Source organism: Sipha flava, unplaced genomic scaffold (genome assembly GCF_003268045.1).
Source record: "Sipha flava isolate LNK unplaced genomic scaffold, YSA_version1 176_pilon_pilon, whole genome shotgun sequence".
Classification (NCBI taxonomy): domain Eukaryota; kingdom Metazoa; phylum Arthropoda; class Insecta; order Hemiptera; family Aphididae; genus Sipha; species Sipha flava.
This window is the reverse complement of record NW_020272062.1, coordinates 3,335,085-3,354,032: the sequence shown is the minus strand read 5'-3', so window position 1 is coordinate 3,354,032 and position 18,948 is coordinate 3,335,085. Positions and strand designations below refer to the sequence as shown.

Below are 18,948 nucleotides of genomic sequence, written 5' to 3'. Positions count from 1 at the left end.
AAGTTTAATTTGTAACTTTAAGTGGTTACATAAGAATTTGTTATTACTACCGTTCCTACTTAGATAATTTATTTGATATATTTTGTTGCATTTACTCAAACCATAGTTGAGGAGTCTTGGAAACCACAACTTTTTCATTTTAAATTATATTGTTATACATTTAGTCGGATATGCTTGGATAATCATGATGTTTCAATAATTTTACGGTTTAGTTACTATGGTGAATTCTGAAATATAATCATTATAATTTGTAGAAAGTCATTGTGAGCCAACTTTATCAATAATTATTTATTTTATAGTAATAAGCGTGCATTTGAAATATCCTACATTACGTATGTGACATCAATCATTTTCTTCGATTTAACAATGCTGTTCAGGAAGATGATTGCAGCATTCATCAAGAACAATATAGACCAACATTTATTAGCAAGTATGGCATAATAACGAAAATACATTGTCATGGCCGGAACAAAAACGACGAATGTTGTTTAATTAATGTATTTATCGATGACTAATTTAGGAAAAATTAAGCGAATTGAAACGAATAAAAAATAGTGGCAATCAGAAAAAACAGAGATTATTTTTTATAGTTTGGCTGAATATGACGTTTTGATGAGACTAAATTAATTAAATGCATTCCAATTATGGCCACAGACAAAATATTAAAATGAGACGAGATGCTAACAAATATATAATAACTACAATATACTCATTTTACATAAATATGACGATAATCAAAAATACGATAAATAAATATTAATCTAATTAACCAATTATAATTTTGAAATTTTTTTTTTTTTTTTGTATTTCAAGTAACATATTTTTTGCACTGTTTTAGATAATAATGTAATTCAATTAAAATAATTTTATTACGTAAATTGAAAATTAAAACAACAAGATAAAATCTCGTTTACAAAATAATTGTATCTACGATACAGAGTGCAGACGATCACTATGCGTTTTTAAAAATTAAAACTAGATTGTAAATTATAAATTTAGCTCTAAACAGCTTATTTTTATTTCGTAAATCAAAAATTACTACAGAATTTTAATTAAAAATAAATGATTAAAAAGCCTATACTATAGTATAATAGTATATAACTATACTAATCAGAATAGTTTTTGTACAATTTTAAATTTATCTGTTAAGATTTTGTCAGATCCAAAGAATAATAAAATGTGTTGATTTGAAAAATGAATTAATTTTCAATCTTTGTGCAAGTTCAAATTTTGCACACTTTCTTTATTGTAAAGAATCCCTATAAGTTATTTGTATTTCCTTGAAACTAATACTGTTCTAAAATACTAAAATCGTAAGGTATTTATTATAATGATTCATTATGTTTACCCTTTTCAATCAATATATTCGTTTATTTATATATATTTCATTGCAAAAACAATTAAAATTTTTGCATACTCGTATATATCTATAGCATTGTACATAACACATATATTTTTAATAAAATATAAATTACTAAGTAAATGTAAAAAAATTATGGTATTTTTTTTTTAAGATAAAAAAAATTAAAATTAAAAAAATTTAAGAGTAAAAAATTAATCTGTTTCATTAAATAATGCCAAGTAAGATAAAGGTGCGTCTTTAAAATGAAAATAAATGGATTTCAATTAATATTCTATAATCTTTAAGATGAATTCCGAGTTATAATTACTTCTCTGCCTTGTAGTAATAAATCGTTTTTTAAAGACATTTGTTACAAGCCATACAAATAGCCAGGTAAGTATATTATACTATAAATTATAGGGGACATCATTAAACATAACATTGTAATATTATGATTTATTATACGGCAGCCTAGGTATGCAATTTTGATACATTGGCAGATACATGTTCACGGAAAAATGGTACAATTAACTGTGTTACGTTTGTGCTATGTAGTAAAATGTCTTCATACCTGATGGAATTTACCAATGAACAAAACAACTTGATAATATCTTTATATCTTACCCTCTCACTCCCTCTTTTTTACACTTCCACAAATAATTGACAAGCGTACACGTACCCATATTATGTAGAAGACCCTACGATAAAAATTAATATTATGAATTATAGCACTTTTTTGGTAATCAACATATTGTCATCAACGTGCGTTGACAATGAATAATAAATAACAACGAAAGATAATCACAGTTTCAAAAATGATTATGTTTTTTAACAATTTCCAACGATCTGATCAATGATCAATGATCTTTTACTAAAATATATAAAATATAAAAAAATTGTGAATTTAATTGAAAATGGAGATTCCACTTTTAACATAAATTAATAATAAATATGTCACAAAGTTTTATTATAGGATATAGATTTATAATTTATATTATAAAAATTATTTATAGTAATCATGAGTTCATAACTAATTAAATTATGACCCTTTAATCAATAATAAGAATTACAGTTTAACAAATATATTTAATATTACAACCGATAACGAATATAATTACAGTAATATAACATTTTTTTATAAAATGTATTTCTAGTGTTGTATTAACACCTAACACCTAATTTAATTTAATTATTATTATAAATATAAAATTAATATATTGTCAGCAAACGCACATATACACATACATACATATATATATATATATATATATATATATATATATACGCATACACACACCAGCTTCACGAAATGCTGACCGGATAAATTGTAATAGAATAAAACGCTCCTCATAAGACGTGATGTTCGTTCGTTCTACTGCCATCAATATGGAGGACAGAACTCTACCCGATTTATGAGTGAAGTGATCGGTCATTCTTTTGTTTTTTTTGTATTAATAAATTTTTTGTTGTCTTAAATTAAAAGGTTTTATATATAATTATAAAAGGTGTTCATATTTAATATTTTTTCTATTTTACGTACTTGTGCGAGTATATGAGAAAGTTGGTACATTTACAAAAAAGGTATTAAAACTATATTGTATTTCAAACCTCAATCCAGTGCTAGATCATATTCTTTGTCAGTTTGAGGGGAGAGTACAATATAGTTAGATAAAGGTTACCTCACGCTCGAAACATCCAGTGCTAGATCTTACTCTTTATCATTTAAGAAGGTAGTCGTCCGGGCCAATTATAAGGTTTTTTTTTAAGTGCTTGTTTGACGGTTAGAGTGTTCAACAACCGACGAATACTTCGTTTTGTGTTACTATACATAATGCCTTTGCGTGGCGTATACGACACTACGATTATGTGAAGAACATATCAAACATTTTTAAAAACCAATAATTTTAATAGATTCCAAGCGAAGCGATTTATACGATTTAATCACACATTTTTATATTTAAACATATACATCGATTTTTATAATTTATTTTAGTCTGATGGTAATTTATATTATTTAAAAACTATTCTTTGGGTGGGATGAGAATTATCATTAAAATTGTAAGAAATTTGTAATATCTGGAAATGTTGAATGAGTTATGCTTCAATATAAAATTGAATATATACTTATTTAACTAACGTTGTTTAGCTATACACAGATATGACATTAAATGTTTTGTTTTTTGTGTATTTATATTTAACAATAGTCCCATGGAGAGCTATCTTAAATTAATTTTAATATTTACCCATAATTCCGAATGAGTTATAAGTAAATCATTTAAAATTTAAGTGTGTACAAAAATAATAATAAAGTAAATAATGTATTTTCAGAAAATGTAATAATAAAACATTTGAAAAATAACGTAAATTTAAATTTTAAACGTACACATAAAGTGAAAACAAATATTGTGCTCTGTCAATTATAATGTTAGACATTTGAAAATTCAAATATTCCTAAATGATTACAATGTACCTACCAAATGTTTTGTTTATAGTATAAATCATGATGAGATGCAAATCCGAGCAAGAATGTCAACATTGTTAGAGCATTCCGATAAATTATTATTTTATTATTTTCATTTTACTTCGTTTCAATCAAATCAATATTAATAACTACTTAAATCACACTCAAATAGAAATCAATAAATTAACTATAAAAGTGTTCAAAACGTATGACATAAATTGTATAAATATTTTTTAAATACAGATTTTATATTCAATATTTTACATTACAGTTATTTGCAAGATAAATTAATAGTAAGTGGTTTTTACTGTTATTAATCAAAAAAATATCTTAAACATTACCAGACTGTGGTTGAGTTAATTCAATAAACGAATGCTTTAAAGCAATTGTGGAATGATAAATAATTGGATAATATATTTAATTACGTTTTTCAGATGATAAAATTAATAATCTAAATTTCACATAAACTATATAGTACATTATAAGAAATTTAAAAACAAGTAATCGTATAGTAAATGTATAAAATATATTCAATTTTCATAGACTTAGTCATTATAGACCGCAAAGCTATTGTATCAAATTATTGGTCACTTTGGGATATGTTGTTAAATTCATCATAGGTATATTAACTTGGATTTTATTCGTAATACTTTAATTCAATAACTATCATTTAGGTATTAAAATAAAACAAATTATAAAGTTAGAACAGAGTAAAATATTATCACAATCTATTCTTTTATCGATGAAAATGTAATGTATATAACTATTTCTAACGAATAGAAATTATAATACATACATTTTATAGTAATAATTATTAATAAGCAAATAATGTATTAACTATACGAGTACGTAAAAGTTAATATTCACCATATATAATTAATACTAAATTTACTGTGTTATAAAAATGAATTTAATCGGTTGTGGTCTTTTAGTTAAAAATAAAGTCGTTGTATTTTATTTACTACTAAATAAAATAAGTCTATTTTTTTTATCAAAATATTTAGTCGTCTTTCAACTAACAAAAGTTAGCCAAAGCTCAATATCAAAATAGCACTGAAACATTATGCTCGTGTTCATGAAATGTGCAGTAATTTATCAATATACTTGTAAGATAAGATGAATGAAGCAGATAAAGGATAGTATTTAAGTATTATAAATAGAACATCAAGTAGAATACGAAAGAACATGTATTTTTAAAAGCATTGCATATTTTTATATTTGTTTGATCATATTTAAATTTCAAAAAACGATGCAATGCTCTCATGGGAAAAATGTTTGTTGTAATATTATTTTTATAAGTTAATGTAGGTATAAAATAAAATTAACATTCATTCAGAAATTATCAAACTTTTTTTTTTTTTTAACCGTTATGTATACTTCAACTTCACACGTAGTACTACTATAAAAAAGCAACATGGTAGTTATAAAACCTATATGGCTTTTGTAACGATCTCTTTATTGTTTTACAACCACCATTTCACTATTAACAATGACCCAGAGCCACTAGACCATAATATTTTACGGTAAAAGATCAAAATTAATTTATAAGTAAATTATCTTTATTAATTTCTAATCGTTTTTTAAAGGTTACTTAGATCCTTGACTTCCATACTCTAATATTTATAAAATATTTGTACAAAAGACATGAAAAAGGCTGAACATCCTTCATAGTATATTTGAAAACACCAAACATATGTAATACTTCGGTATTTTCACGTAGTTAATAACATATTCTATCGGATTGGAAATCTCTGATAGGTATATACATAATAATAATAAATTCTCTCGCCTCATTGAAATCTCGGCATAATTTCTCTACTGACTTGACGACCACTTGTCCACATCCTTTATTTCAGTAATAATTATTCGATTTTTTTTTTCACTTTTTTCTATTCGAAACGTGTGCTTTATACCTGATCGAATACGACCGAATGAAATCAAATATTTTCGTCGCAGATCGTACACATTATGTAACTCAAGGGGAGGGATTGGAGATCGTATATGACGAGTTGATAAACACTGCACGCAACAATTATTACAACTAATATAACGATTAATTAATGAACAGTGACTCACCGACGATAAAAAGCGACTCGACGACCACGTCGCTGACCATGGAGGGTTTGTCCGTGTTGACGAAGCTCGCGTTGTACGGCACCACGATCGCCACGTAGAACGTGGCTATCAGTATCAGCCAATCCCAGCATGTCTTGAAGACTCCGTAATGCGATAGGACCCATCGAGATTTTTTTAGTGCCGACGTCTTGTACTCTGGTAACGGTGCAGACGACCCTTGCAACAGTGTCTGCGGTCGGTGGTGGGGGAAGAAAATCGGAAAAAAGACAACAGTTGAAGATGAATACAATGCAAACGCATGAAACGTAATAATAATTAAAGGCAGATGTGCAAATCTAGAGAGGAACAGGAGGAGAGACAATCGACCTCCTTAATTCGGTAGGTGGGTGGGCAATTTTTCGATACTCGATAGTCAGTTTTCAGTGATAACAATATATCATTAGTTCTGTATAGGTCGTTGACCATGAAGCATCGTTCGCAATAATTGCGAATAATATCGCAATAATTATTATATTGTTCCGTATTTCTATTTTACTTAAGATATTCTACTCCATTTTTTATCAATCAAAAACGTGATTCTCGTTAAAAATGATCTACAATCAAATCTAGTGCGATTTCATCCAACGGAAGTTGTTCCGGTCACCAGATCTGATAATTTAAAAAAATTAATTACCAATTGTAATTGTTATCTACGGCAAAAGCGCTCGGCCGTCCGTCCCGTAATTGGCTATCGATTGCGCAATGCTTTCGATTAACAATAAACCACCATGCCGTCGTATAAATTTAAAACCGTCGCAGGGCATAAACAGAATTTTTTTTTTGGAGGGGGGTTAGTTAGTTTTACACGTAGTATATACTATACGATATCTTGAAAGTAATAGGGAACGCTGGGCGCTGTCTCGATCGATCATTAAATTAATTAAACATTGAAAAATGTTCGGATGGGTTATAACCCCCTACCTCCCTGGGTACGCCACTGAACCGTCGTACCTCCATTAATCATTTCTAAATCACGTGTACAGAACGTGTCAAGTAGATCAATAAACTAATCTCCAAATTCAGCTTCCAACGACGGCTGGATCACCTCCACTCCAGAAAAACGCCAAATTGTATCTCCATCTACCCCAAATTCAAATCAAAAACCAGCAACAAAAATATTTATTATTCAAAATCGGTTTTTCTTATTTTTGGATCCAACCGACTCATCTGAAAACATTCTAGAACCCAATAAAATGGACTAAGAACTTGAGCACTTAAGAAACTCTTCTGCACTTACCAAACCTCCACACCTATTTTAATTCGTGTGATAAATTATTATAAGGCTTTCTGTGAAAAAATAAAACAACTTACGAAAGGAGAACCCATTACATATTAAAGTTCAATTGGCGGCATCAAACTCTCCACTAGTTCACCAGATTCGTATCGATTTGTTATTAAATTTCTTCAATTCAATAAAACTGTTTTTCACACATATCAGCTTAAAGAAGACAGAGCATTTAGAATAGTTATTATAAATTTATACAAATCTACTCCAATTACTGAAATAAAAAAATAATTCACAGATCTCAGACACATGCTTCGAATGTCACAAATGTTCTACATAGAAACACCAAACAACCGCTTCCGCTTTTTTTCGTAGATGTGGAACCTGATATTAATAACAAGGATGTCTTTAAAATTAACCACCATTATGACACTAAGATAAAAATTGAAGAGCCCCTAACAAAAACCAACCAATCCAGTGTCTCCGTTGTGAAGGGTAGAAGGGTATACAAAATCATACTGTAACCATCCGCCTAAATGTGTTCACTGCGGAGACTTTCACTCCTCAGAAAGCTGCGAAAAACCTGATGATTGACCATCTACATCTACTATGTAATGAAGACCATCCAGCCAACTACAGAGACTGCCATGTGTTCAACAAAAAATTCAAACTGCCCACCATCTAAATAAATCAATCCCAATTCATAATTTGAAACAAGTATACTCTATTGTAAAATCTATTAAAGTAAACTCTACTTACAATTTGAATTCCCAACCTAAAAAATAATGTGCTCATGCTTCAAAAACTGATTTACCAAGTCAAGACATTCCTCCATCACTTCCCAAAACCCCGACTACCTAGCTCACCAAATGGAACTCTTTTCAATCATTTCCAAGCCACCTTTAATCCGTTGATCTTTCTACTTACTACTCTCATAGAAAAACTAATGCTGTCCAATGGTTAATAGGCTAAATAATATTCCCCACTCTATCTCAATCCTTCAATGGACTAGTACGCCAAAAATATGAACTTACTGCCTTTCACTCAATAAACTCCATTGATATTTTACTCATCAGTGAAGTCCACCTGACACCAAATTCCTCCTTTAACATCTCTGGCTATACAATATACCAATGTAACCATTCCAATGGTTCATCCCATGCAAATTCTACAATATTATTAAAGTCAAATATTAAACATACCATTCTTCCACCATATGAGAGTAACGTCATATAGTCCACTAGTGTTCTATTAACTCTAAATCATATCCCTACCACTATCTCATCTACTTATTTCCGTCCCGGTTCAAAACTAAATCCTAACGATTTTGATCACTTTTTTAACTCCCTCAGTAATCACTTCCTAATAGGTGGGGACTTCAATGCTAAACATCCTAGATGGGGCTTTAGCCAACCTAACACAAGAGGTCAAGCTCTCAACAAATATTTCCTCAATCATAATCTTAAAATAATATCTCCTCCTTACCCTACATATTGGCTCACACATGCCAACAGACATCCCGACGTTCTGGACTTTTTTATCACTATGCTCCCTAGTCATATAAAATATGCTACTACCAACTCCGCAGATCTTTCTTCCGATCACACACCAATAATACTCAACCTAAACGACACTCCAACTACAAAAAAAAATAAAAATAGAAAAATACCCAAATATGACTCCAGACAAATAAATTGGAAAAAATTTAGTCATACCCAGGATAATGCCATCACTCACAATACCTCTCAAAACTACTCCTATGATCCTAAACCTCTCTTATTAATAAAATATTAATTTACAAACAAATTTTACATCCCGCATTGACATATGGAATTCAACTACTGGGTAACTCGAAAAACTCAAACTTAATCAAATTACAAGCGTTACAATCAATAACTCACCGTGTCCTCTCCGTGTTCTCTGATACTTCAGCAACCACACCCTACACCACGACCTGAACTTACCACCATTATCCTCACTTGTGTCTCACTATTATAACATATTCTATAAAAACACCTATAACCACTCTAACCCGCTCTTATCTAAACTCTCTTCTTGCACAATACCTGACAACCTACTCCATTGTCTTAAACATAAATGGCCGCGCGGTTTATTAAATAATACTTAGTACTTACTGAATATTATATAGAATAATTTAACTCCCCCTAAGTTTATAATTTGGAAGTAGTGTCACTAGACGCTCCTTTCCCCCACGCATGTCATGTCTAGTACTAATATCATCATATTAACTTATTGTTTTCTTATATATATATAAGAATATTTACTATATTTATATACTATATATTATGTACTATATTTACTTATATTATATAATAAAATACATTATGCGAGCGCAGCAACCACATTTTTTTAAAGGTGGATTTGAATACTTTTATACTCTCCCCCTATAATTTTAACTTTTTTCCGCCTCAGATTATAGGTGCAACCTCTTATAAGAGGGTCTTTAACATCTCCAAATTCAAATTTAGCTGCCCTAGTTTTTTTTTTTTTTATTAAACTATAATAATCGCAGTGATTATCATCGAATTTTAATTTCAGCAATTTCAGTAGCTTTAACATTTGGGCTCTAGTTGCACCTATTATTAATGATTCGCGTGACTTTTACAATTACGAGTCCGGGCACTGTCTACACAACGGCGCGTCGTCGTTGCACGTGTGATTATGAAGTAATACGAGGAACGACGGTAAGGGTGGCTTATAATAATAATAATAATATGTTCGCGTGCTGTACATACCTATATGAATTTGAAAATATAATGAATTTTAAATATGGAACGTGAATCAGTACGCGACTTCAACGTCGACTCCTTAGCTCACGCAGTTTACGCGTTTACGACATGTAAACCATGACACGGAAATGAGGGGAGCTGCTGCTGCAATAAGCTGCTTTCAAAAGGTCTCACTCTTGTGACTCATGTCATATTTGCGTTTTTCATTATTATATTTCAGTCGGAGTAGATTCGTAAATATATTAAAGACGTTTCGGGCTGGAGGATAAAAAGCGTTTTTGAAGCACATTATAAAATTATATAATTTTGGTCGTATATATGTCCCATTGCAATTATAGTTATTGTGGTTAAGGAAGCTTTATGAAACCAATGCGTTTTATCATATTTTATAATAAATTTTAACAATACAGTAAGTCGAATACAGTTTAAGTTCTTATTACTTATACCTATATCAATAGTTTCAGAACTATTGGTTACAAAAAAAAAAAAAAAATGGGGTACAGAAAATGATTTAAGGATGATTTAAGTTTTTAGTTCTTTATGCAAGTCACGTATGAATAAATGTCACAATCACAAAGTATGACACTGTTAGTATTAAAGTATATACGAAAGCAAAGAATTAAAATAATATATTCTTTCATCTGTTACAAATTTAATTCAAATAATATTATATTGAAAATTTGAAAACGTGACAATATTTTAATAATGCTTGGTGACGCTAGGTGAATTTACAATACACGTATTTTGAAAATACTGTTAAAATGTGCTCATGACGCGTTGTGTGCGTCAGAGGAAATTAAACTCTATATGAAACACGAGGACAAGTCGATTGTCAAAATGAATAATGCTAGTAAATCCCTATGCATTTGAAAAGTATAAATAGTAATCCGTGAGTTACGTAATAGGAAATGAGGTAGTTTTGAGTAGATATGAAGGCATCAGTAATACGATTGCAACGTATAATTGTTATACATATAAAATAAATTGATGGAAGTGTTGAAAAAATTAATAGATTTATTTGATACAAAAATACCCACGTTAAATTAAAATTCCATCCAACTGGAGGCGTGTGATTTCTGAGAACACTTCTTTGAAGTTCATTCTCAGTAATATTTGAGAATATTCGCGTATCATGTATATAAATAGTAGTTTGTTAATCGTTAATCTAAGTATTATAATGAGTAAATTCATTCCAATGATACACATGCAATTATTTAATTGAAATTATTGGATACAATTTTAAAAAGTACCACGTTAACCGAACAAAATTATAATTCTTTTGTTTTTTTAATAAATTTGAATTCGATAAGATTACAAAGAAATAATATAAAATTAGTTTCTCAACCGAAATTAATATTTATAATACATTTATATTATTTTTTGAGTGTAACGAAGGATCTTGATTTTTAACAATGACTTAAGTCTCTTAATTTTTGATAGTAATTTAAATTTTAACTCCTATCTAGTATTTCATAATAATTAAAATCGTATTATACTTTAGTACATAAAATACTTTTTTAATTTGATTAAGATATAGTTATATAAGATAAAATACTAATATATATTTATATATCGATGGTCAAAAGGCCAAGTGTTGTAATCCACAAAAACCTAATTTTACAATAGACACTTTAAACGTTTTATCTACCTACAAAATCATTTTTGATCGTACTAGATAATTATTTATTTTTTCTGTGATATCTGAGAATCAGTTTTTTTTAAGAATTGAAAGTTTATAATAGTTATTTGCATAGTTAATTTAGTTTTATTTATGACCTAGTCGAGGGTTACAGCATTTGACCACATGATATTTATGATTGCATTATTAATAGTATAGCTTTGTATTAGAGTTACTGCATTTGACATTGGTACATTTAGGTTAAAGTACGTAATAGTTATTTAAATTTAGATCAAACCTTATTGTTTCGTAAAATTGTTTGCGATATATATTTTTAAAATGATAAGCTAGAGGATAAAGTAAATTAAAGTGTAATAATAATATTATTTTAATACGGCTATTCAATATGCGAAATCATCAAACAAAGAATAAAACTACTCCCGAAAAGCTTGCAAACGTTGATAACTTCATTAAAAATTTGCCACTGATTTTTTAACTGTCACACTACTGCAGAGCCAATAAAACTGCTCGTAAATATTTGTTACCAGAAATGAAAAATCTTACGTAAAAATTAAGTTTTTATAAATATTATAATTTATAATATTACATATTTGTGTTTAATTATTCAATCATTTCATATTAACAATATTTTATTGGTGTACCTATTTCATATACGAACAAATTTTGAATATTAATTGATTAACATTTTAGGTTTCAGCATGTGGGTTACAATGTGGCATAAGGAAGAAAAAAATCTCGAGGCTTACGTTTTCTTATTATAACATTTTTATGTGGCTTACAGCATTTGTCACTATTTATCGTTATGGGTTACGACGTTAAAATAAATGATAAATATTAAAATTATAGTAGTTAAGTAATATGGTGGATTATGACCATTGGTTAATTACAAGAAAATTATATGAAATTTAATATTTCATGATAAACCCATTTTCGACCAAAGTGAGGGTTACGATAACTGGCCTTTTGACCATCGATATATATATATATATATAGGGAAAATAGCCCGTACTATATGTGTTATTTTATAAACAAAACAACAGTGGAAGTTAGCTAATTTGATGATTATAAATGGGATAATTTCTAACTGATACAGTAATGTTCTGTGCATTATTATTAGAGTCGTAATACCAAAACCTCAAATATCACGTAGATCTTCTTCTTAATAATTAGTAATCAATTTAATTTGTATTATAATGTTAACTTAGATATCCAAATAACGTGTCTTATTGGTTTCGAGTATTTTAGAACTAATTCGACCATTAGAATATTACAGTTTCCATTTTTGATGTTCTACCTAGAAAACGTGACCCCCATGAATATATGGTGGAAGGTGGGAAGTAATAAAACTATTACAAATATCATATATGGATGTATGAGGGCTGTTGCGAAGAAAAAAAAATATTATAATCACTTGGCTTGAACAAAAATAAAAGCTATTGGTACATAATAATAGTACATTTTTAACAAAATGTATTCGTTCATCAAACCACTGGGATAATCATATATATCATTAAATTACATATTTAATAAAGGCTACTTTATAGTAACATCGGATTTACAAAATATACAAAGCATGCATAAACGCTGAGAGATTTACGTAGGGATTGAACCATTATTTAATTACGTGCAACTGGTATAATTATTAATGTTACAGTTTATCTATACCAACGGTCTGATGACATAATAAATCTATTTGCATTCACATCCAGCATTAGTACAAAATAAACATGGCTATAATATGTTATTTTGGTGACAGTTATGTTTAAATACAGCGACACCCTCTAAAAATTTAATTATTTGCAATTGGTTCTATTACGCATGTACAGTATGCAACTGACTATGTACCTAATCGCTGATTCAGGGATGAGCTATACTAAATAGTATGATATACTATTTTTATTTTAGTTGTGCCTTTAAAATTGTTTAGTTAGAACGTTTATCGCAGACCCGTGCCGAATTTAACTACTATGCCGCTGTAAGTACTTAAAAGTCTGCTCCCATTTTTATATATTTACTTTTTTTTTAAACTTTTGTATTATTATGATGAAAAAAAAAACTCAATATGGTTTTAACGGCATGTCCCGGTATCCCGGCGGGGCGTTCAGCTTGTCCCGTTTATATAGAATTGTCTCGTATAGAATAAATAAAATAACTTATTATTAAATTGTTTAATATTGTATTATTTAATAATAAAACAGAATAATATTGTGATACCTATATAAGAATATACACTTTTTTTTATTTCCATATTTATATAACTTTTAATTATTTTATTAAGTTTATTAATCATTTTTATGGTTAAAATATATATAATTATATTATTTACTTTGAGAAATTATATTTTGTATATCTAATGAATTAAAAAATGAAGTTTATTCGTATTCATATATATAATCGTAATTAAAGTTACTCGTCTAATTTATTTGTTATTAAAATGACTTAAATATTCACTGCGTATACATTTATATACAAATGTAATGACGAAATTGTTGACTTTCCTTTATATAATTCGATTTCGTATACCTACACCACCACGAAAATTTTTTTGAACATAGTTACATTTGGTTTATTTTCTGGTTACGAAACCGTATGGACATAAATATGATTGTGGTAACGTGATAGAATTGAAAATTATCAAAAGCTATTCGTAGATCTCTGTGGATAAAGAGGATTTCTTTGTCAACATATTCGGTGAACTAAAGCGCTTGAGCGTGATATTTGATCTATAGTAAAAACGTTGAATTAAAGTGTGGTGGCCATTATAGTTCGGAAGTACTCGTGTTGTATCTCGTATAGTAATATGGTCGATAGACATGAACAGCATTGGACTACAAACAGCAATTCTATAAGCTAAGAAAAATAAGGATGGAAAAAAAACCTATGATAAACGAACGGTTTTTGATGTGTTAACATGTGTGTGTACGCCTAAAAAAAATTACAACTGTCATATCAGAAAAATGGGACGAAAAAGCATATGGATATGGGTCGTGCGATGTAGCCTAGCAACCATTTGTAATCATATGAATATATATAAATTTTATGTTGCACAATAAATTCTCCTCAGGGAATCGTTTATCCAATTTCGTAAACCATAGTTATCTTATAAAAAAGTGATGAAAACCAAACGGATGTATGGATACGTCATGTGCTTGGAAACGGGTAGCAATTTAAAAATAAACGAACGTACACTAAAAATGTGTTCGGTTAACGAAATAAATGTAAAATGCCTAGTCGACTTTACTAAAATAATTAATGTACAGTCATTATGGATGTAAAAAGATAATGAAACATAACTTCTACGAAATTTTCCCGAAATGAGTTAAAACGTTTAGCTACAAACCCGTTACGTACACATAATAATGCAGCATTTTAAATTTCAACTTACCAAACTTGATATCACATTACTTAGATCTGACTTACGGCTATACGATTAATTGTATTAATCGAATATTTTAATCGATTTATATCGATTAATCGATTATTAATTGAAATATCCGAAAATAATCAAATAATTGAATAATCGAATAACCGAATAATCGAATAATCGAAGAAAAAAATTTAATATTAAATGAATTATAATGAAAACATGGCAATTTTCGATTTATTTTTATCTTTGTTATATGTAATATATCCGTTTTTATTTGTCATTATTTAATGAAACATCTTCATTTAAACGGTGTATTTGGATTTCGTTTTTGTTTATATTTAGCAATGGTTATTGAATAATTATTGTTCATTTCGTATTTCCGTCATTCGTAATATTTTCTTATTGTTTACACGGAGGTCGCTCGGTAAACACTATTTGGGTACAAATCTATTACAATCGCCATGCGGAATTGCATTTAATTTAAATTCACAGATTACGGAAAAACGAAAGTAAGTACCTACTTTGTATAGTTAAAACTCATTTTATAAATTATCTAATAAAATAGTTTTATTTAAATAATTTACTCACAGTTTTATAAGATTATAAGAAATTATTAGAAATTAACTAAAATTATTTAATTTTTTTTAACTCTTTTTAAGTACCTATTACGAAAACAATTTTTGCCCCGGCTTCAAAAAATTGAAGAACAGCCCTGTTCATTATTAAAATAATATTATATTAATTATTAATTCATAGTAGTAATAAATTGTATGTCATTAATTGACCTAAATGTATGAATGTAACTATTTATTTTTGTTTTTGATAGAACTACCAATATGAGTGAGATATGGCAAGTGTTTAAGAAAGACGATGATGCTCTTAAGGTAATCTGTATGTTATATAATAAGCGGTATGTGAATCCCGGATTAAGCGCAACAAATATATGGAACCATTTAAAATATAAACACAGATCAAAATATATTGAACTTGATCGGACTCGTAAGGGATTGTCTAGTAGCGCGTTAGACCAAGGGGTTTCTCTAAGCGAAGATGAGTAAATAAAATCTTATGAGTTATAATGATGTACTCGTAGAATGTAATGAAAATATATTCTATAATTCTAATATATTAAGATTTAAAGTACGTACTTATATACAAATTTTGTTAAGAATATTTTTACAACAGTTTAAAGTTTTGAATTTTACTAAAAAAATAGTTGATAAAATAAAATGTTTCAAATGTATGGAATTGATTCATTTTTAATTTATAAATTTTAATTTAACAATAAAAAAATATTAAAAATGTATAAACAAAATTGTTTAAAAATTTAATAAATACTCTTATAATATAGGAAAATAAATTAAATAAAAAACACATCATGTTAAAATCAATATTTTTCTCGTTTCAACCAGAATCTAAAATAAAATAGATAATAATGATTACTGATCCCCAATTAAAAATTAATAATTATTTTTAAATATTTTTAATTTTCAAATTTTATTTCCCATAAGAAAATGTACCTGTTAAAAAATTGTACTCTTTACTCTCTATAGGTATATAAAATATATTAATCGTATTATATATATATATATATATATATATATATATATATATGTTTAAAATATTTTATTATAAAAATTTTAAAACAGAGATTATTATTAGATTCTTATTATTTAGTATACGATATTGAGACGACGATATTATTAGATTTGATATTAATAGTTTCAATTCAAGATTTATATGAAAAATTTTAATTATTTAAATAATTGCAATCATTTAACTATGTACTGCTATTTGAACATTATTTTTTGAGTTATCGAAGAGTTGTTTACTCATATAAAAATTAAAGTTATTAAAGAAAATCAGTTTATTACATATTTAAATGTTAATTAAATGTGAATAATATTAATGACAGTTTAAAATTTGAATTCAAGTAAATAATGTCAAAATATCCATACACAGCTTTATTATGTTTTGTTAGGTCTGATATTGTTGAATCAAATTTGTTATTATCACAACCTTCTACTTCAAAACAAAAAACCAGAACTTAATCAATCGTACTCGAGTATATCTCAGTCTTCTGCTACTGACACCTCAATTGCCACTGTTCAAGAGACAAGCTCAAGTATAACTAGACAAATGAAAATGACACAATTTATTCTGAATAAAATTTCAAAAATCAAAATTGATAATGCACTGGCCTATTTTATTGCAACAAATATGATGCCGTACAGTTTAGTTAAAAAAGAGGGATTTAAACTATTTGTGAATGTATTAAATCCTAACTACAAGATCCCAAGCTGAAAAACACTTAGCCAATCCCAAATTCCCTCTATGTATACTGATACACGTTCCATTATAGGAAACATAATTAAAAGTGCCAGTTTTTTTTACTTTCACTACGGACTGTTGGACTTCAAACTGTAACGAGACAAAACGTATAGCTTTCGCTATCTAGTGTCTCATTAAAACCGGTTAATCATACTTACACGGCACCTCCCGTGGTCGGCGCGAAAAACTGCACTGATAAACGAACACGGTATAGCAATCAATATAGATGTCACTCACGGAGGAATAAGCTTAACCAAACATACCGTCCCATATTAAATCAATCTATAAAATTAATAAATTAATTTATATCAACAAATAATACACAATGTAATAACTATAAAATATCAAAATACCGTAAAAAACTAACAGACCAAAATCAACACTAATAAAGAAATAATTCACCAGAGCAAATTAGAAATACTACAACACCGAGGACCACATAAAGTACCACTTATATTGCCACCGGTGTCCACTACCCACACTTTCTCCACTTTTGTTTACTACAGAGATCTAAACTGGACGGTATTGAAAACATTTTCATACGCGGCAAGGATCAATATATCTATTGATTCCGTGTTTCCAGATATATCAAATAATATGACTATACCACATTTATATATCTTGGGAAATTAGTAGTTACGCCCTCTCTGTTCTTCCGTTTTTTGTACAAAGAAACATATAAGGAGAAGTCACCAGCCAACAAGATCATCAGCCTTCTCAAAAGGATCAAAGTGCCAATATTCATACAATACATTACAACGAGTTACAATAACTGTAAGTCTTATGTTCAAAAGACCCACCACTTTCAGTGGCGTATACAAGGGGGGACGTGGGGGTCAAATCCCCCCCTCCCCATTAGCTTTTTATTATTTATTTTTTGTTTTTCGAACACATTCAGTATGACGATTTATCGGTTTTAAAGGAAACCATTGGTGAATTTTGTGAAGCTGCGTACAAGAGTACCGAAGGTGACAGCTATGTTTACAATATTCATAATCAACAGGTGTCACAAAAAAAAAATAAAAACTAGACTGTCACTCATTTTTTGCTCTCCTGAAAATAATCATACTGATAATTTCCAAGTAAGAATCTGAATGTAAATTTTTCAATTTATGTTTAATACATTTTAATTATATTATTTTAGGAAGTTCCGCTTAGCCAAAAAGTAAAAAATGAATAGGACTTATACTTAAATAATCCAATAATTGGCTTTGAACAAGATCCACTAGATTGGTGGAACTTAAACAAAACGATTTACCCTATTATGTTCATTTCAGCAAAAAAAGTTATGACTGTTCAAGCTATTTAAGCTATATAAGCGTTGCGTCTGAACGCATTTTTAGTAAAGATGGCTGTGTATTAACTGACTAGATCGTCGGTAAAAAATGAACATGCAAGCCAGCTAATTTTTCTATGCGCGAATAAAGATAATATAGTAAAACCAGCTTTTTAAATATGTATAATATTAATTTTAGATTTAAGTCAAGACTCAAAACTGAATTTTAAGGTAAACAGTTATTTTTTGTACACAAGATAATGTTATTTTATTTGTTATATTTTTTTTATTTAATAAAACTTTTAAATCAGGATAATTATTTAATTATTACTATTATTAAATAACTTCATGGTAAGATTATTCGATTCTAAATTAAATTATGATTATTCGATTAATCGATTAAAATACGATTATTAGATTATTCGATTGTTCGATCATTTTA

The 18,948-nt window shown here is 28.3% G+C and overlaps 1 protein-coding gene across 7 annotated transcripts in view; it reads right to left on the bottom strand.

The window, feature by feature from the left end:
- LOC112680296 (potassium voltage-gated channel subfamily H member 8) overlaps positions 1 to 18,948 on the bottom strand; it is a 201,275-nt gene that overhangs the window by 49,191 nt on the left and 133,136 nt on the right. For all 7 annotated transcript variants that reach the window (XM_025550339.1, XM_025550346.1, XM_025550341.1 and 4 more), the window contains exon 6: positions 5,880 to 6,108. In XM_025550339.1, the coding sequence (XP_025406124.1) occupies positions 5,880 to 6,108 (229 nt within the window). The remainder of the gene's footprint in view (positions 1 to 5,879; positions 6,109 to 18,948) is intronic.